This window comes from Aythya marila, assembly GCF_965140915.1.
Source record: "Aythya marila genome assembly, chromosome: 1".
Taxonomy (NCBI): Eukaryota; Metazoa; Chordata; class Aves; order Anseriformes; family Anatidae; genus Aythya; species Aythya marila.
This window is the reverse complement of record NC_139042.1, coordinates 198,913,628-198,933,967: the sequence shown is the minus strand read 5'-3', so window position 1 is coordinate 198,933,967 and position 20,340 is coordinate 198,913,628. Positions and strand designations below refer to the sequence as shown.

Genomic DNA, 20,340 nt, shown 5'->3' with positions numbered 1-20,340 from the left:
GCATACAAGATGAAAGATTAAAATGTAGCAGAAAGGGTGCTAATGTGATATTGAGAGGTTCCATATTCATTGTGAGTCCTGGTTTATCTGTTAGATTTGCTTTTTTATAACTTTAGCTGTGTTTTAGCCAAATACAAGTCTCAAAACTTCACTGACCTACACTTCAACAACAGGCAGAAATGTAAAAATTGAAGGAATTGAAGCTTTACCAAAATCCCTTATTTTGCCATTCTCCCAAAGAAAAATCTGGAGGCTCTCAGAAGGCATTTGCCAGCATTTGCTTTTAATCTATCTCTAGCTTTCTTTAGACTTTCTTTTAGACCATCCTTTCCTTCCTTCCTTCCTTCCTTCCTTCCTTCCTTCCTTCCTTCCTTCCTTCCTTCCTTCCTTCCTTCCTTCCTTCCTTCCTTCCTTCCTTCCTTCCTTCCTTCCTTCTTCTCTCTCTCTCTCTCTCTCTCTTTCTCCCTCTCTGAATCATATTCAAGTAATTTATCATATTAATAAATCTGCCATCCATTCATCTAAGAAACAATACAGTTTAACTGTATTGTGTTGTTGTTATTGCTTTTTTTTTTTTTTTTACCTGAAGACAGAGTGGATTCAGACACTATACCTGCCAAACTTGGAGGGATTTTGGACATGGGTTCCAGTTTTCACCAGTTCTAGTGATTTGTGGATCTAGATTCAGACATTCTAACTTTGGACATGCGTGTATTTTTTTAAGCATTTAATATTTGGGAGTCAAAATGTCATATTGGCATGGAGAAAATATAGACATGCAGTGCAAAAGTTTGTGGAAGAATGTGGTTTCATTACAGTTGCTTAACAAGTTATTGCACATCAGATAAAGTAATAGTCTGTCCATGCACTTTAGCTTTCCCAGAGTGAGGTAAACATCCATGTGCTCCAGAGATTACTCATTAAATGAAGCATTATGCACTCAGTACTCAACAGTACTGAGAAGTCTCTGCTCTCCTTCCTTTATTTTCTACTTTAAAGAGAAATTCACTCTGCATAAGAGTAATTTTAATTTTGTGGTTTGTTCTGTATATATATTGGATATTTTTCAATTGCTCATGCAGACTATAGACAAACACATACATATGTGTGCACACAATATTTTCCTTGCTGTAATTAGGTATTTTTGGCACTTTGCAATAGCAGGTCCAAAGCCAAATTGTAGGTACCTTTGGAAAATCTTAAAAGTAGCTGTAATTGAAAAAGGAGGTGTGACATTTCTGTTTTAAAACTTAATGAGATTTTTTTTTTTTTCCAGAAACTGTTATGTTTTCCATCACTGTTTCAATATTAAGTTTTGATGAAAAAGTCACAGAACTTTTGAATGTATGCATTTTTTGAAACATCTCTGAAAACCACTAGACAATGACAGGAATGTCATCGTATTATTACGATCCTCTGCAGTTAGCAACTTACTTGAAACTTGAAGTTTTTATAGAGATGATCAAAATAACTATAGAAATTTTAATTCTAGATAAGTAAAGATAACTCACTTCATTCTTTAGCATAATTACAGCTTATGTTATTAAGTTTTAAATCTTTTTATTTTTTTATCTTTTTTTTTTTTTTGGTCAAAGGAAGTTTTTTTTTTTCTTTTTCTTTTTTTTTTTTTCCTTTTCATTGTTGTATTTCTATGAGAGATAACCCATTTGGATATTTACTACCTTTCATGCTTCACTAAGTAGGATATCACTAATGAAGCTGTATTCTGACAGGCCCTTAAATTAACATCGGTATATGTATGAAATACAAGCATGAAGTATATAAAGCACAATTGTTCTTTAGTGTTTATATTTGTCCACAGGTCTACTAGAATATAACACACTTAACTGAGGAATTCCTTTCATGAGCTGTAAATTTCAAGTTTTGACCTACTGACTTCATGATAAAGATAATTCTCCAGTGGGAGTAAGATGGTCATCACATCTTAAAATAATGTCCAAGAGTCAAGGAAATGTCCTGGTTGGAGTAAACAAGTAGCTCATCCAGTCTGCCTTTCTGGCACCAAGAGTGGGTAAGACCAGATTTTTCAATGGAAAACATAAATCTTCACAATTTTAGTGTTCTCAACTGGATATTACTGTTTCCTACATTACCCACACTTTGAGACATAAAGATTAATAGATTTCTTAACTGTATTTCCATATACTCTGTTTATAGCATAAATCTTAAAGTCTTAAAAAAATATCTATTGTATCAGTTTTGAGAACATAAGATTTTTGAGGTTTATTCTCAACTTGTGCAAAAACAACACCTCTCGCCCCTTATATTTCCTTTACAATGAGATTAAAATTTCTGGATGTGGGAAAAATTATGTCAGTAAGTTAAAATTTAATTTTGCTCAACATGAGAGCGCCTTGTCAGGGAGAGAGGTGACCAAGCAATTGAGATGGTGGGTGCTGAGGGTAGTGGGGCACTTTTTTCATCCTACTGCCTGAAGGTGTTCACCAAGAGCAATGCATGGAAGCCTTTCTGCTACTGTTGTTGAGCCACTGTGAAACACTGTGATTTTCCCCACCCATATATTTGCCAAGCTTGGCAAAAACTTTTATAGTCAAATGCACAAACCTTGTCCTGGGTTCCAAGCACACATTCAGTTGTGAACCCTTACATCTTCACTTGTGCAGTGACCATAGCAAGGTATTTTCATCTGGCAACAAACACTCATTAGAGCTGACCACCACTATCACCTTCTTAATTTTTGTTGATCAACTTTCTCTTTAATTTCCCAGACAATTACATCTATAATGAAGGATAGAATACATAATGCCTCTAATGGCAACTTATCTGAAAGATCGTGACTTTTAAATCAGAATCTTCCCATTTTTATTGTCCCAAATAGGAAGATATCTTTTTATATTATTATTATTATTAATAACAATAATTTTATTGATCTAATTTCTGGATAATATTATGAAAGTGGTGGAAAATAAGATGAAAACAATATGTTGTCATGTTGTTGATACTAGAGGTGGCTCCACACACATTAGGTAGTAGACATGCAAAATTGTTTGCCAGGTTGTGTTGTAGATGCAAGAATTCTACAATGGCTCAAAAGGAGGCTGGTTAAGTACTTGACAGTGATATCTAGTGGGGGTTACAAAAAGCTCAGAAAATCTTCTAAACTGAAAATAGATGAAAAAAAAAAAAAAAAAAAAAAAAGGTGGGGGATTGATAAAGGTAGAGAAACATCAGAAACATCATATATGAATGCTCCATTCTTATTCTTCCTTAGTATTAATATTGAAAGCAGACTACTAGATTGGATGAATCTTTGGCCATTGCAAACATGATTATATTTTCATTTAAGTAAGGAGATGTTGTCTAAGAGGGTTTTTCTGGAGTAGGATATGAATGTTAAGGGTGGAGAAAACCCAACATTGTTTAAATGTAGAAAATCGGTAATGTGTTTTGTCCTACATATTGCTAAAGAAAACAAACTGAGAGGCAACATTAATGTTGAAAGAAGCTCAAATGTGATTACTTTTTCAGCTACTGAGTGTATGTGTTTGCAGTCTTGCCTTTATAGCTTTTCCATTTCATCTTATATTTCTGAGGAAGACATTTACAGTGTTTTCCTGGTGATTTCTCCTGGTAAATTTCCAAATACATACAGATGGAATTTTCTGATCTAGCTGCAAATCTTCTATGTGCTGCTTTCCAAACCTGTAGCTAAACTTCAATACCGTAACTCACATTACAGTAATTACAGTACACATATGCTATTGACCAACAAAACCCAATCAGCTGCAGTAACTATGTCTGCTAAAAAATGTCAGTCTTCTTCAGAAAGGAGATTGTTTTGTGGAGCAGTTAAAAGGGACGTGGTCAACTCATAGTTCATGAGTCAATTCAATGACTCATAATATTGAAATTCTTTTATTAAGCATACAAGGCATTTATTTTAATCTTGTTTTCATCTTTGGTCTCATCCTTTGTTGAGATTGGCCTTGCATGCTGAATTCTTATCTTTTTTTTTTTTTTATTATTATTATTTTATTTTTTTGTGCATTTTTTAAAATGTTTATACAAACACTTCTGAAAAACAAGAATATAGCTGAGGTGCCTCTAAATGAATAGAGATGCCAAGGTATGAGTGGGATTTTGAATTGACTCACTCTGCATGTCCTGACTGACACACCTGTGTTATAATTCCAAATGTCACTGCCAACAGACAACTTTCTTATAATATAAATTTGCCTTTGGCAGAATTCTTTTTTTGGGGAAAAAAAAAAAAAAAAAGAAAGTATAAAATATGTTATTGTAATGGGTGTTGTTATTATTGTTCTTATTATGATAAAGGTTAATGATGATGGTAAAAAATATAACTGTCCTTACTCCAAAAATTTCTCTACTTAATGTTAAGAATAAATAAAATATCTGCTGCAATGTTTTTCTCTGTGTATGTTAATGTTTTGGCAGACAATATCTGCCATTTGTATCAGCCATCTGAAATTACTGCTTGATGATTGCTAGAGTGAGAACAACCCACAAGCTTATAGATGCTCTGGAAACTGTCAAGAAAGTTCTGTGATAAGGTATTTTTCCATGAAGTCCATCTGAAAAAAAATAATAAAAAAATCTTGCCTCCACCCAATTTATTAATGGTGCGATACAATAGTAGTTTAGCAGTAATTTTCTTGGTAGAAATTTTAAGTTGTCTTTGTTATTTCAAGATGATACTTTCAGTGTTTGTTTGTTTGTTTTAATGGCACTCCTGTCACCCTATGTCTCAATCACAGATCTTCAGATAAACAAAGCTCAAGTCTGTGTGCATGAGGCTATGATTTTTCTGGGTTCAGGAGAAATGTGACTATTCTGTGTGTCCTAGAAAAAGTCGTGAGACCTCATCCTGCACTGTATATTACGCAGAAAGAATTAGCAATGAGCTCTTTCTATGCCTCTGGAGGAACACAAAGCAGCTGCAGTGGAGCTAAGGGTCTAGACAGCTGATCTCATTGAGGATGGAGGACGGTCAGCACAACAGAAGAAATGTTCGATAGCTTGTCAATTCATGACCCTAAGGTCTAAGAGGCTTCCATTCCCTCAGACAAATGCTGATCCTATTAATATGAATGGTTGAACTTCATTTGACATCAGCCAGTCCTGGGGTTGAGTGCAAGTACATTATTGCCTGTGACATTAATGCAAGTCACATACCCGTACTGAGCAGACAAGGGAAACAGTTTCCAGTAGTCATTGACTCTTTGGCTTTTGCAGCGCTGTGTGAAGATGGTGAATTGGTTTATTCCTCTGTAACTCTTCCATGCTTTAGCATCTTCAGGATATTTGCTGCATTTTGTAAACTACACCTTTACACTTATAAATAAACATATGCATTTATTTAAAACTTATATGTCATGTCTGATAACTTATTTAACTCTGTAGAAAAGAGCATATCACATTTAAGGTAGTAACATGAATAACTATTAATTAATATAATTTGATTCCACATCTTATCCACTTCAAGTCCACCTATGGTGGCTAATGAATACATTCCTAGCCATGAAACTAGAATGATAATAATGCATTTCCTTTGCAAAGACTCAATAAAGTATGTGCTAGTTATTGAATATTTTGAATTAAAAATGAGAGATGTATCATATATACATTTTAAAAAATACATCTTTTTATTGTTTTATTTGTCTCTGGGCACAGGGATTTTGGTTTTGCGGTGCAGATCCAAAAAAAAAAATAAAATAAAATAATCAAGTATTAGTTTGCCTAACAGGTTATTACTTTTTTCCTTATTGTATAGGTGATTACTATTTAGTTTGGTGGAGTGGACCAAAGCATGGACCAAGTTTCCTTTTGAATAGCCAATATCAGCCAATATCTAGTTATTATGATGCTTCATTCTTACTGGTTCTAGTTTTCAGATTTTTTTTACAAAGAAATTGCACATCATACAGACAGTCCATGTACAGCTTTTGTATAATGCATGTTCATTTAGTTAGTAGTTATATTTGTAACTCCAGCTGCAGCCATCACTCTCTAAATCTGTCACTGAAGGATTTTGTTTTAAATTCTGCCTGGCTTTGTTTTCAGATGCTTCTGAATTCCTCCCTGTGTTGAGTCACAGCTGTGAAAAGAGAAATCTACCTCTAATTCAAAGGGTCAGTGGTTTAAAAGCACTAAAGCCCAGTGGGGAATAGCTTAAGGAAGATAGTTAATCATCATGATCCCAACGGATTTAATAAACTTGCATCAGGCTCATTTGACATGAAGAGTCCTGGATGTCTTCAAGCCCTGGTTTCTTTGGGGAGTGCCTGTTTTACCAAGGAATGGGATCCTCTATAGAACAAGCACCTGTGGTGGATGTTTGACACCTGTTCAGTTGTGGTTATGGAAACACAACTTAATCTTCTCCACCACATCCCTTTTCTAGCTAAAGCTGGCATGGAGGCCAAATCCTTTCTAGTCATTTTTCTTCCCACACCCCTAAGAAGCATTTAGTGTAGTAAGTATAGTGGCCTTCATTTCTTGATCTGTCTGGCAGATAATAGACTGAGAGAAAGGAGTTTCTAATTTAGACCAAAAAAAAAAAAAAAAAAAAAAATGGAGTCAGGCTGGAATACACAGCTGATATTTTCTCTTCTGGGTGAGCAAAGCTTGTTGGTTTTGTTTGAATGTCACCAGTCCATACAGTGGTATTTCTCACAGCTTCCTCTTCTAGCTCCAAAGGAGGAACCCTGGAAGAAATCCCCTTCTCATCTGTTCAGTGCAGACAAAAGCATTATCTCAAATACAGAGTCAATATTTTAAGATTTTATTCTGGTGCTAAATTCTCATGGGATGGGCAAGCCAGGACTGTTTGTGTGAACAATATCTAGCGTTCTTGAGGTATTGGATTAAGTTGTGTGGCTAATGTGGTTTCTATACCCATTCTGTGTGTACTTAATACATCTTGTGTGCATTGCTGTTCTTGATACAGGGATCGTGATCTGCTTGTGAATCAGCTCTTGAATGATTGCTGCTTTCAGACAGTTTCATAGAAGGAAAGACTTTATGAATTCATATTTCAGTAGTAGAAGGGATTGATCTGTGAGCAGATCAGATAAGTGATGCCTGCATTGCAGGAGTCCTTGATTAGAATGCTCACTGTGGAATAGGAATAAATATTTGATGGCTGTCAGAGTCTTAAGCTGAGGAGTACAATATTGTTGGATGCTGCTGAAGACCTTCCGTGTATGATCTTTTTCAGTTATTTCTCTGCCCACTAGCTGTTAAAAGAACTAGTAGAAAAATGTAGGTAGGAATAGACATCAGAAGATCATATGGAGTTCAATCTGCAGTTCAAAGAAAAGAGAACTTCAGCTTTGGATCAGGTTGCTCAGAGCTATGTCCAGTCCAGATTCAAATGTCTGCATGGAAGTAGATCCCACAGCTTCTCTGGGCTCCTGTTCCACTGTTGACCACCCTCAAAGGGAATGACACTTTAGAAATCCCTCAAGATCAAGGCTGCCTGGTCTTCTTAGAGGACAAGTGTTTATCAGGGCAAAAGAAACTAGAGGTGACACTTTACACTCTACCTTTGTTCTTATTAATATACTGGTTATGGGACTTCCTTAGTTACCAACTAGTTAACTGTCTAAAAAGCGTTGCTATTTTTCAGTTAAGTATTGATTCATCTGTGCAGTCTGTGTCCTCACTTTGACCTCACGAGACAAAGGAAAGTTATTGTGGTTTGAAACCAAAGTGGAAATAGTTCTGTGTTGAATGGAGGTGGTGATGCCTGAATTCTTTTTTTTTTTTTTTCGAGTATGGCTGTTTCAGATTCCAGGAACTGTTGTGTTAGCATCCTTCACAAAACAGCTTAAAAATAGACCTCCAGAATGACTCTCTTGCACCAAATATAAAATGATTTCTGTTGCAAAAATCAAGCAGAAAGTTCTCTCAGGGTCAGGTAGCAGCATGTTCCCCTTGAAAATCCCTTTGAAAATCTTCAAGTTGGTTAGCAGTGAACATAGGCTTTGATAACCTGTCTGAGCTCACACAGTGTGTGTGTTAGGCCTTACACAGCTCTGTGAAATTCTTGTTTATGGAAAATGAAAGGAATTAAGGAACTGCCTGGATGTCGAGGGGATGTGGGTACTGGTCCTAACTGCTGGTGTGACCTTATGCAAGTGATGTCATCTCCTATGGCAACATTTTAAAAAAATCAATTGTCTCCTAATGGTGAGGATAGTGGATAGTGAATAGAAGCATTAAAGCTTTTAAACTGCTCAAGTGCTGTAGTGATCGGTACTCAGGGGAAACTTACCAACAGAAATAGGTGCACATTAAGTTAGGATAAAATGAATTGTGTAAGTTTACAAATAGGATGTGTTATAGTGGTTCTGCTACTTCCCTATCACTTAGTCTCCAAATGGAAATGAAATAAAAAATGAAATTAAAAAAAAAAAAAGGAAAAAGAAAAAGAAAAAGAAAAAGAAAAAGAAAAAGAAAAAGAAAAAGAAAAAGAAAAAGAAAAAGAAAAAGAAAAAGAAAAAGAAAAAGAAAAAGAAAGGAAAAGGAAAAGAAAAAGAAAGGAAAAGGAAAAGAAAAAGAAAGGAAAAGGAAAAGAAAAAGAAAGGAAAAAAAGAAAGCAAACACATTCATCCTAACAATAAAATAACTAGGCTAATAAAAAAACATAGATCAGTGTACTGCAATGTGCACGTTGAGTTGAATATCATTTTACACATTGGCTGTACAAAGCATTGACACAAAATTAGTTGGATAACCAATAAAAAAATATTCATCCAAAAGAGTTCAAGTGTACGATCATGAATTATTAAATCAAAATCTGTTAGAAATGTAAATTAAAATCCTTCCGGCACATCTCTCCCTGTACTGCAGTTTATATATTAAAGCTTTTCAAACTATGCTGTACGGAGTTCACTGGCAGTGCATCTAATACTGATGAAAGGAATTATATGAAAATATGCCGCTGGATATACAGCAAACATATTTGATCAAAAGCCAACTGTCACATGAAATAAACATTTTTTTAACCATCAATAAACTGTAATAGCCTGAATTCTTTTTAAAAACTATCGCATTAGACAGCCGACAATGAACAGTAATACCGGTAGGTAATGAAACATCCTATCAGAAATAGTACAGTAAAAATAATTCTGAAAATGGTTGTGTTGAGGCCAACTGTAATACAAAGAGGCCTATCCTTAATATTTGCAACATTCTAGTTTTCTTTAAGAGTCCTATAGGCAGCTTTTAGATACAGCTGTGATGTCTGTGAGTACCTACAAGCATATAAGAAAAATTCCAAGAACAATAAACTAGCTGGTGAAAAATTTCTGCTTATATCAGACAAATCTAGCTACAATTTTAGCACAGTATTTGCTGTGACATGAAATAGACATAATTATATTTGTAAATGTAAGTATTTATTCTTCCCTTTCTGCCAACTTTTTTGCTTGTTTTTGTTTGGTTGGTTTTAGTAGGATCTGTTAGATTATGATTCTATGGATAAACTGGGTGGCTGTGGGCAGAATGACTTTTATATTGTTGTATAGAACGGAGTTAATAAAGCTATTTATAAGCTGGAGAGAGCTTACATCTGGGTTGCTTGGATCAAGGTCAGATGAGCCCTACATGTTTGCATCTGTAGATGTAGATGTAGATGTAGAAAGCCCACTGGCTATACTCTTCCACAGTATGAACAGTTATATACCTTGCTTTTGTATGGTGACTAGAAATGAGTCTGGACTTGATTCGTGACAGATTTCAACAGTGTGAAATTCACTGTCTTCCTGTCACAGACACGCAAAATAAGTAAGACAAGTCTCCATGCATGTAAATAATCTGTAAAATACTCCTTTGCCTCTAGTTACTGGTGACCCCAGAAATACCAGCAAGTCCAGACCTCTGATAATTGAACTGTCAGTGGTGGAGGACTCATGCTCTACCCCTGCAGATGTTGGCAGGTCTCCTATGAAAGGGTGTACAAAGAACAGTTTTTCCATAGTAAAACACTGGCAAGAACTCCTGGAGGTGAAAAAGAGACTGTAATCCTTCCTTTGAGTTGGCTTTTGTAGATGTATATTTCTTCCAACAAAATAATGGTGGTTGCAGGGTCAGTGGTTTAGCTGGCTTGACATTGCTGCCTGGGGTTAATTCAGGTTTTAGCAGCACCAGTGCAATCTGTAAGTGTTTAAATGTTCAAGTAGGTCTCTCCAAAGTGAGCATTTATTTTCTCTGATGGCCATCGTGACACTTTTCTGGCTTTTCAAGTATTTTCTCAGTAACAGGCCAAAGCTGTTCCACAGGCTGAGCTTTCTGCATGCCTTCTTTCCCTGCCTACTTTACTCAGCCGAGCCACCCCAAGTGCTCCAGGTGGTGACAGATGTTTTAGAGGAAAATTCTCTGGCTCTCTTCAAAAAATTTCAAACATCACAGTACTCGGCAGGAAGTGGCTTTTATCTAGTCTACCTTTTCGTTAAATGTCTCGAGGAATTTTCAGCCTACTGCCTTTTCCTTTTCTTGGATACCTAAGTTACATAACCCAAAACAGAATTGCTTTTCATAGTTTGAGAGGTTTTTTTGGTCTGCTGGGAAGGCATGCTGTACCTATGACATTGTAATGCTGAGGTTTGGCTTAATGTTCCTTTTGATTCTTATATGTGTTGCTAAATCATACAATACATTGCTTTTTTTTTTCTTCGTCTTTTTTTTTTTTTTCCCTTCTTCTTCTTTTTTCTTGCTTTTCTTCTTATATATATATTTTAATGATCAGGTGTGTAGGGTGTTCTCATATTGTTCTTAAAAAGAGCTTATGGGAAGCTGTTACTACAGACATAGTATCTGAAGTCACAGTTCCTTCCACCCAAAAGAAAAAAATAAAGAAAAAAGAAACAAACAAACAAACAAAAAGAAATTTGAGATGCATATGCATCTAATATTAGAGTGAATGGCATGTGTGGAAGGTGTCATTTGCGCATGTGACTGGACACTGTATTCTAATCTTCCTATCTCCTCATTGCAATATCATTATCAGATGATCACAAGTTTGCTTTGCATCCCATCCCTTTTCTTGGACAATAGACAACAGAAAAGAATGTAAAACTCTAGGTCTTTTTTTTTTTTTTTTTTTTTTTTTTTTTTTTTTTTTATGGAGACACAATATACAAAGAATTAGTGTTCAGGAATAACATTTCAAGAATAACATCATCAGTCTTGGATTTATGCATTACACATCCAGAATACATAGTGCCACAGATAAAACTTCTCAAAATCACTGTTTTTAGTAATATATAACAAGTTTGTGTACATTGTTATCTATCAATCATATTCTGAAAGGATTACTTCTCTGTCTACGTGAAATCTTTGGGCGTAATCCTGACCCCTCTGACACTGACCTGAAAAATATCCCAGTATCTTCTGAGGATAAAGTGCTCATTTCCTATACATATAATTTTAAGTGCATTATAGTAAAGTTCATGGTCAGATGAACTCTTCATGGCAGTGTGACACAAACCACTCTATAAAGGTTACTCATTTTTAAGAGTTTTTATCTCCTAACAGACTACATGCCTTTTATAAATGCTTCCATCAGCAGACTAGTTTCATTTAACTCTGTATTCAGAAAAATGAAGCCATAAAATTAATAAAATAAAAAAATAAATAATATTATCTTCAGTCTTCTTCTCTTTCATTTCAGTTTCTTAGTCTCCATTTTTACTCTAGCTTCACTTTACCTTTGTCTTAATGAACTAAAAATCCAGTGTAAGCCTTAAGCGTATTTACACCCATTGGAGAGCTTTTTTTTTTTTTTTATTATCAAATGATTCTCTGCAGTGAAACTAATTTTGACTTCTTGCTTCCTCAATTGCATCCTCCTCATTTCTCAGTCCCTTAATTTTATTTACCTCTACTTGGCTGTTGTCATGTGGGAATGAAAACAGCAGTTTTTCTTGCTTTCTGAATTACTGCTGTTGAATGGATAGGGTATAAATCCTGTGAGGAGCTCAGTAAAGATAAAGCCTGTAAAGCTTTGTAAAACTCCTTATAAGCTGGGTTATGTATCATATGAATTGTTACTATTCATCTGGGTGTTTAACAATAGCAAGGTCTATTTTATGATAAAACCTTATCTAAACCAGATATACCTAAAACAATGATGTAAAAAAATAAAACAAGAAATTAGTCACCCACTGTAGGCTGTCGTGTTAAGAAGTGATGTGATATTGATCTCTCTCTCTCTTTTTTTTTTTTTCCTTTTTTTTTTTTTTTTTCTGTAAAAAGAATTATTTTTCTGAATCCTGGAAGAGAACATTTGCTGCATTATAAACAACACAAAAGCTACTTAATAAATGGGAGAATAGTGATGAATAATACTGTTTACCAGTTCTTGGATGGAGTTAGCTTTAAGCTGAGATTTCACAATGAAGAGAAAAGCATCCTCTGCCAAATAATATATCAACAGAGCCTATCTAAGAACTACATTAGCATAGTTACATTATGCTCTGGATCAATGTCATCTTTGTTACTTAAAAAGCAAATTAAAGATTTTAAGTAAGTCTGGAGATACAATTTTACTTTTAGTCCATTTTATTTTATGAATTATTTTATGACTCATGTGTTTACAGTTTCCCTTCCTATTGATGCAGAATGCTCAATATCCAATCCATGATTATAGTATAGTATTGAAATACACAGTAATATTATTCCTGAAAAGGTATGTGATAGATGAGATGTTTACAAGAAAATGCATTGGAAGAATATCTATGTATTTGTGGTTAAAATAATGTGCTTTAAATGTGAATACATATATATAAAGCTTCTGTTTGATGTAACTAAACAGATAATATATCTTTTAATACATTTGAATTGTGGGTGGGAATTTTGTTTCTCTTTGTAGTTGAAAATTTTATTTATTATTAATTATTATTGCTAATAAGCAATATGTTTGTCTAGTAGTACGCTCATGCTATGTTGTTGATGAAGATATCATCACAAGGGACATCTTTTATTCTCTTCTTATTCCATGGAAAAATAAAATAAAATCCCCAAATCCCAGTCAGTGACAGACGAAAAGAAAGAAAACCTTGGGTATCAAAGATAATAGTTTACATATTGAGATTAGATGACCTTGGTGACTTATTGAATCTACTTATGAATCCATAGTGATTATCAGATATTTTTCTATTCTATTCTTGCCTTTTTAAAATAACATGAGCCAAATAAAAGATTTTCAGTGGTTATTTGCAATTTATACTGTTGCTATTAGATTCAGATCACAATCTGGTCAATCACTTTAGCTTGCATTTGTTGCAGGCTGTTTTCATCATCCTCTTCATCGGAGTACAAAATTCTGAATTTTAAAATGGCCATGGAAAACTAGCACTGAAGACAGGTTTTAAATTATCCTCCAATTCAGAAGAGTTTTTTTTTTTTTTTTATGGAATTCAGCTGAGTTACACGAGCTACTGTTTAAAAAGTGTATGTTTGTGGATGGGTCACAGTCCTTTCAATTCTGGACTTCATGACACCAAGGGAGGTCGGACACCTACTCAGTATTTGTGAATGTGAGATTTTGCATTCAGATAGGATTTAGCTGAACAATCTGAAAAAAAAAAAAAAGAAAAAAAAAAAACCACTCCCATAAGCACAGAGCTCCCTACTGGCTGTGTATTTGAGAAGCCTGAAGAGCTCTGTTTATTGCAACAAAGGGCCTGGAATAAATTATGTTTAGTAAATTGGCTCCAGGTTTTCCTCTTTCAGACAGTAGCTTCAGAGTGATCTGTTTTATAGACTCCACTAAATCTGACCAATTGCAGGGAGGTGACACCTCATTTAGGGGACGTGACATCACACATGTGCCAGTTACATCCAGCTGCCTCTCTCTGGCAAGATGGCAGGACACCGGCGGATCCACGTTTTGTCTTTTGGCAGTTTTCACCCACACTCACTGTGAATTTACAGGCCCCACAGGGAGGTCCAGGCACGATGGAGCCAGGCACCTTGTCCCCTCTTCAACCAGGCACCTCCCACCCCCATGTGGGGCAAATAATAGCTCCTTTCTTCTAGTGGAAATACCCCGTTACTGGTGAGATGTGTACATAGCCTCCTTCCTCAGCCAGTCTCACAGGTGATAATTAACACAGTGCAGATATTTCCTAACTGAAGGCAAGGTGGGAAAGAGGGAAAGCAACTTTGGCCTCAGCGCTTTTTTTTTTTTTTTTTCCAAGTTAATTTTCCTCATTTATTTTGTGTCTGACTATGATGAGGAAGTTTTAGAGCATGTTGGTGCTTAGCAGAAATATTGAAGAACTAAAGGAAACAATAATTTTGCTTCCCTGACAAAGCTCTTGTTTTTTGAGCAGAGGAAAAAAACGGAGTTAGATTAGCTTTTAGGTTTCGTATTTTATTTCTGTTCATGGGTTCTGTTCATTTATTTTAGAACAGCGTGACCACAGCTCTCTTGGGTGTGGGACACTGATTGACATTACATACGGTACAGAGAAGAAGGGTACATCCTGAAGATTAATGGCCAGTTATTTGGTCTGAAGTTCATTAACCTGGGCTGGTCATTAGACTGCTGGAAGGACTCTGTGTGGAAGCTGGAACTGTATTAGAAGATTATCATAAACTAAAAATATTAGTGACAATCTGGCTGAGTTGCAGTGAGTCTAGGACAAGACAGTTGGCTCAAGCTCACACAGCAGCTGTCTTCAGTGAAAACTAAAAGCCTTATGTCAAAAATTAAAGCAAATATTTTTTCACAGACATTGTTCAAATGAAAGGAAAAAAAATAAAAATTTCCATTAGCAAAAGAGCCTTACATGAAAAAAAAAGGTTTCTTATGACCAAAAAGCCGAATTCAGTGCTGATCTTCAGTCTGCAATTAAGCAATTATGAATTTGGGCAACTGCTTTCTTTTTTCTGCCAGTGGTAATTTTTTTCCTGACTTGTCACTGTACTTTGTCTTGAGCAGATGCACCCCAAATCCTTTAGTGAGATCCCTGTTGGCTGAGACCCAGAGCCACAAGCCACTAACTCTCATCGTACTTGCAGTGAGACTGATTCTCTGTTGTTTCTTTTTCAAGTAAGGTTTATCTCTGTCATCCCACTGAAGATGAACTGGGCTGTTATGTCTTGTCTTAATACCCTCCTGCCTCTCTTCCCTCATTCTTTTCCCCTTTTTCACCCCAAAATGATGTGATAGGACCCTGAAACAGACAAATCAACATAAGCTTTTTTGTTTGTTTGTTTTTTGTTGTTGTCCAACTACAAATACGTGTACCAGCATGTAAGAAATAAGGGCTATCATCTCTCAGGATCCTACACTCCAGTTAAGAGAGTGGAAAGAGGAATGAAAGACATTTCAAATCCCTTCCCTTCCCTTCCCTTCCCTTCCCTTCCCTTCCCTTCCCTTCCCTTCCCTTCCCTTCCCTTCCCTTCCCTTCCCTTCCCTTCCCTTCCCTTCCCTTCCCTTCCCTTCCCTTCCCTTCCCTTCCCTTCCCTTCCCTTCCCTTCCCTTCCCTTCCCTTCCCTTCTTTTCTTTTCTTTTCTTTTCTTTTCTTTTCTTTTCTTTTCTTTTCTTTTCTTTTCTTTTCTTTTCTTTTCTTTTCTTTTCTTTTCTTTTCTTTTCTTTTCTTTTCTTTTCTTTTCTTTTCTTTTCTTTTCTTCTCTTTTCTTTTCTTTTCTTCTCTTCTCTTCTCTTCTCTTCTCTTCTCTTCTCTTCTCTTCTCTTCTCTTCTCTTCTCTTCTCTTCTCTTCTCTTCTCTTCTCTTCTCTTCTCTTCTCTTCTCTTCTCTTCTCTTCTCTTCTCTTCTCTTCTCTTTTCTCTTTCTCTTCTCTTCTCTTCTCTTCTCTTCTCTTCTCTTCTCTTCTCTTCTCTTCTCTTCTCTTCTCTTCTCTTCTCTTCTCTTCTCTTCTCTTCTCTTCTCTTCTCTTCTCTTCTCTTCTCTTCTCTTCTCTTCTCTTCTCTTCTCTTCTCTTCTCTTCTCTTCTCTTCTCTTCTCTTCTCTTTTCTTTTCTTTTCTTTTCTTTTCTTTTCTTTTCTTTTCTTTTCTTTCATCTTATTAATATGTAACAGCTCTTGGCCAAAAGTAGTGCATTCAGACACAGAATGGGGGTGTTGAGGAAGGGATTGAGAAGAAAGAAGTTTAATGTTCTGCGTAGGAAGGATGCTTCGGGCATTTTACAAATCTGTTCCCCTCTCTCTTTCCTCATCATGCCCTTCCTGTACACTCCCTTGTCCTTTACTATTGGCAGAAGTGCTGGAGGCTCAGAAAGCCCCAACTTCATCTGAGAAAGGTTTCCTCTGTCAGAGAGAACTAAAGGAGTCCTCTTTCCAGTCTCTTTGTGCCGGGAAGGAGGTACTACCTGCCTCATGAGCTGGTGAATTGATTTTGGATGCCTCAACAACATGCAGAGAGGTTCTGGCACCAGTGCTGCAGCTAGGTAAAGTTCAAGACAAGGGGTGGCTCATGAGGGGGGTGAGCTGGACTGTATTTCTTGTGGGCTCACAAGAAGCCTTCCCTCTGGTGCCTGTGCAAGTGATAGATATTGTGGCCTTTGAGATCACTCTTTTTATCAGGCTGTTTTGGTACCTTTCAGAAAAGAATTTTCATGACAAGTCATGAGCCATTAATCTCATTATTAACCATAGCATTTCCTTACATCTTGATTTACAGAATCACTCAAATACTGACATTTGTCATTTTGCTGTCTATCTTCCCTAGCCTTTTGTTATGGTGCACCTCCAGGGGAAATGATCTGGTCTCATGTATATTTTCATGCTCTGACCTCTGTGATTTATTAAACATAAGTTTCAACCTTTAGAACCTCAGGATGTCATTTCAAATAACTTCAAATCAATTAAAAAAAAAAAAAAAAAAAGCAGGCAAAATGGATCTTTTATAACTGGGTACGAAATAAGACAACAGGCGAACTGTTGCTGCTTTCTGTGCAGCTACTGGGGTGGCTGTGTGACCTGTGTGACCTGTAGGAATTAGGTTCACTACAGTTTTATGATTGCGATTTTGTGTAGGGAAAATAAGGACAGTGATAATTACTTTCTTTTGTTAAACACTTTAAGATTTATGGAATATGAATGATTGTTATTAAGTGAAAAGTGTTGCAAAGCTGGCTTAGTTGCATACTATGTTAACATAGTCCCATATCAGCCTATTGACCTCAGCATGAACCACTCATTAAAGTTTATAGGACATTTTGGTGGATGAATTGAGGCAATTATTCCACTGAAAATATCTTACTGCAAAGCACATTGAAGTCCATCATCTGTGTTGACTTTTTTTCTCTATTAAAACTAAACACAACAGCTTGCTGTATCCAATTTTCTTAGTTTATTTATGAAAGCTTATGATGGGTATGTACTCACTGTTAACTCAACTTGTTCACTCATGGTATCTCAGATATTACAGCTTATTCTAGTCATACCATAAACATACAATAGCTGTTGTACTGAGATAAAGAGTGAGTTATAAAACTTTTAAGAAATCTAATGGAACTGTATGAGATAATGAGATACATTAATATTTTTGAGTGACAAATGATGTTTTTATGGATATTACATTAATTTAATTTGTGCTCAGACTTTAGTTATGCCAGACATTGGTATTTGAAAAGTTTAAATATTTTTTCATCCCTAAAGTAAGTGTAGTATTAAAGAAACAGATATACAACATTTAGATTTATACTAAACAAAACAAAACAAAAAGCAAACTTTTGTAACAAATGTGTTAAATTAGCTACTCTTTAAAGATAGGTCTGGCTTGCTTTCAGAAATATTATTTATATGATAATGCAAAAGATCTACAGATGTTTCCTTTTTGATTTCAGATTAAATTTGGATTGTTTGAAATAGCAGGGAGGTATTTCACCATACTGCAAAAGATACAGAAGAAGAGAGCAGAATGAGAACTTCTCAGGTACCGAATGCCTGCTGCCTGTTATCTTTAGCGATGCTGCTTCTTCCAGTCACTGGAACATCAAAGCAAACTATACCAAGACTCAAGCTTTCCTATAAAGGTAACTTAACTTATGTGTAATCTTACTTATGTGTATTTCTTGTTGAGGAGGTTGAGAAGGTTGAAGGGTTTAAATATATAGTTAAAAAATTATTTAATGCCCATGTTCTGTAGAAAATGGATTTCTTGTTGCTTTGATTGTACAGTAAACTTGAACAGTTTTCACAAGATACAGAGATATATCACTTTGATATTGTCTCCTTTAGCTAAAGCAAATGCTCACCAGATTGTTATTTTTCAGTTATGTCATCACCCTGTGCTTATGGGAGCTCAATTTGCTCTCAGTTTTTCAAACACTGGTCTTTGTATGCATTTCAGAATCACACTCGGGATCGTCTGACAGGACAGGAGGCTGTAAAGCCTTCATCAGTGGTTATGATATGTTTATCATGAGCTCTAACACTCACAGGAATTTATTGAGTAAATAGAATGAAATATTATTTATTTACAGGCTTCTCTTTTGCTAGATGTGTATACCAGTGTGTATGGAATTCCACTGTGTATATCTGTGTTTGAATGTGTTTGCAAGAGAGACAGAGGAAGAGAGATCAAGAGATCTTGACAACATTTTTATAAATTCAGGAAACAGTTACACTCACTTAAGCCAATGAATACAGAGACTGAAAGACCTGACATGAGTTATGAACATTAGCAGTAAAAAATCCCTAACACATAGCCAGACTTTTCACAGCTAGGCCTTTTGGAGATAATTCCCAATAGCAGCATATACCATATGGCGATGGCATTTATTGTGGATTTGACACTCATGATTAGTGAATTCCTCTTGACTTCAAAAGCAGATAGCCTTTAGCAAAATCCTGATGGATGCATTTGGCAGGTAAGGAGAAAGGGAGAGAAAAATTATTGAGGTCAACACAGGGAAAAAAAAATCACTGCAATCTTAGTTTGAAATAGTGGCAGAGACCTGCTGGGAGAGGTTGGGAAAATGCCTGAGCTCGTTCAAAAAGATAATGAACGGATGATTGATATTTAGGCCCTGACCCAAACTTTTATTAGCAACTTTATAAACCTTTCAGTTTGGCTTGAGGGTTACAGTTTCCTATCCAAACTTATCCACCTATATCCCTCTAGGGGGAAAAAAACAACAACATATACAAACCAGCACATAAATCTTAATTTGGAGAGCTGCAATGTAACTGAAAAATCAAAGGAGAGAGAATTATCAGATTTTTTTTTTTTTTTTTTTTGGGGGGGGGGGAGAGGGGGGTGGAGGTGGTAATTTTTGTTCTTCCATAATGTACAAGAAAATAAGTTACTGCTTTTTGTTTGTTTCTTTTCACACTTCTTTTGGAAGTATTAAAATAAGAAAGAGGGAAAAGAGTCTTAAAAAACAAAACAACAACAACAAAAATCTCATCCATTTTATTCATTTGATATTATACTTCTGAATAATATATGGAGAACAAGTAAAGGAAAACATGGAGCTTTTATTCTTTCTGAAGCAAAATGCCACTTCTCTTACCCAGAAGGAAAACAAATGAATTGTTCATGTACATATACATATATATATATATTAAGATACTGCATTTGATTCCCAGAAACACTGGATGTCTTTCTAAGCCATGATAAGAAAAGTTCTAGTGTGGCCATCCACTTGAAAAACAACCAAGATCAGGCATGTTTAATCCACAGATGATTTTTTTTTTTTTTTTTTTTTTTTTTTTTTGTCAAATAACCACCCTGCAGCCACGTGTCTGGGTTTTAAAGAACAATTCTGATTTTTTTCTTGGAGCTTGCTTGTCAATGGGTGATGGACTTTGCGTTGTAAATGATCCAGCTAGTATGTCATAACAAAATCAAGATTTTGTTGTTGACAACAGTGTGTCAGATGTTATGACTATTTAATATAGTTGTCAGAACTAAACTTACTTTTCTTTTTCTGAACTTCTGTTTTTTTTTTTTTTTTTTTTTTCCCCCAAGCATTTCAGCCAAAATAACTTCAAGGTTTCTGTGCATAAGTTGTAAGAGAAATGAACTGTCTTGCCAATTCTCATAAAATTGGTAGAGTCATGTCATTGACAAGTCCTGGCACCTCCATTCTTTGGAGTTTGAATATCATGAGGATAATATGAAGCCTTTTTCCGTCTTTATGGAAAACTGACCAAACTTGGCCACTCAGGCAGCTCTGAAGACCTGATCACACTTGTGTGTTCATTTCACTGCTAAAAATGTTGTCTTTCAAGGGAAGGTTTTATCCTCTTCCAAATGCAAAGTGTTTAGGGGATGGCACAGCTCCATCTTCTCGGAATGGCAGAGCATATGCTAAGGCAGTACAGCTGGAAGTGAGCAGAACTTTCCCCTG

At 35.6% G+C, this 20,340-nt stretch overlaps 1 protein-coding gene across 4 annotated transcripts in view; it reads left to right on the top strand.

Annotated features, from left to right (window-relative positions):
- Nucleotides 1-20,340, top strand: part of SEMA3D (semaphorin 3D) — a 145,813-nt gene that overhangs the window by 28,249 nt on the left and 97,224 nt on the right. For 3 of the 4 annotated variants that reach the window (XM_082755868.1, XM_082755869.1, XM_082755866.1), the window contains exon 2: nucleotides 17,830-18,018. In XM_082755868.1, the coding sequence (XP_082611994.1) occupies nucleotides 17,904-18,018 (115 nt within the window). In that variant the 5' untranslated portion in view covers nucleotides 17,830-17,903. Of the gene's footprint in view, nucleotides 1-1,838; nucleotides 2,033-17,829; nucleotides 18,019-20,340 lie in introns of those variants that run through there. The other variant, XM_082755867.1, reaches the window with a different exon arrangement.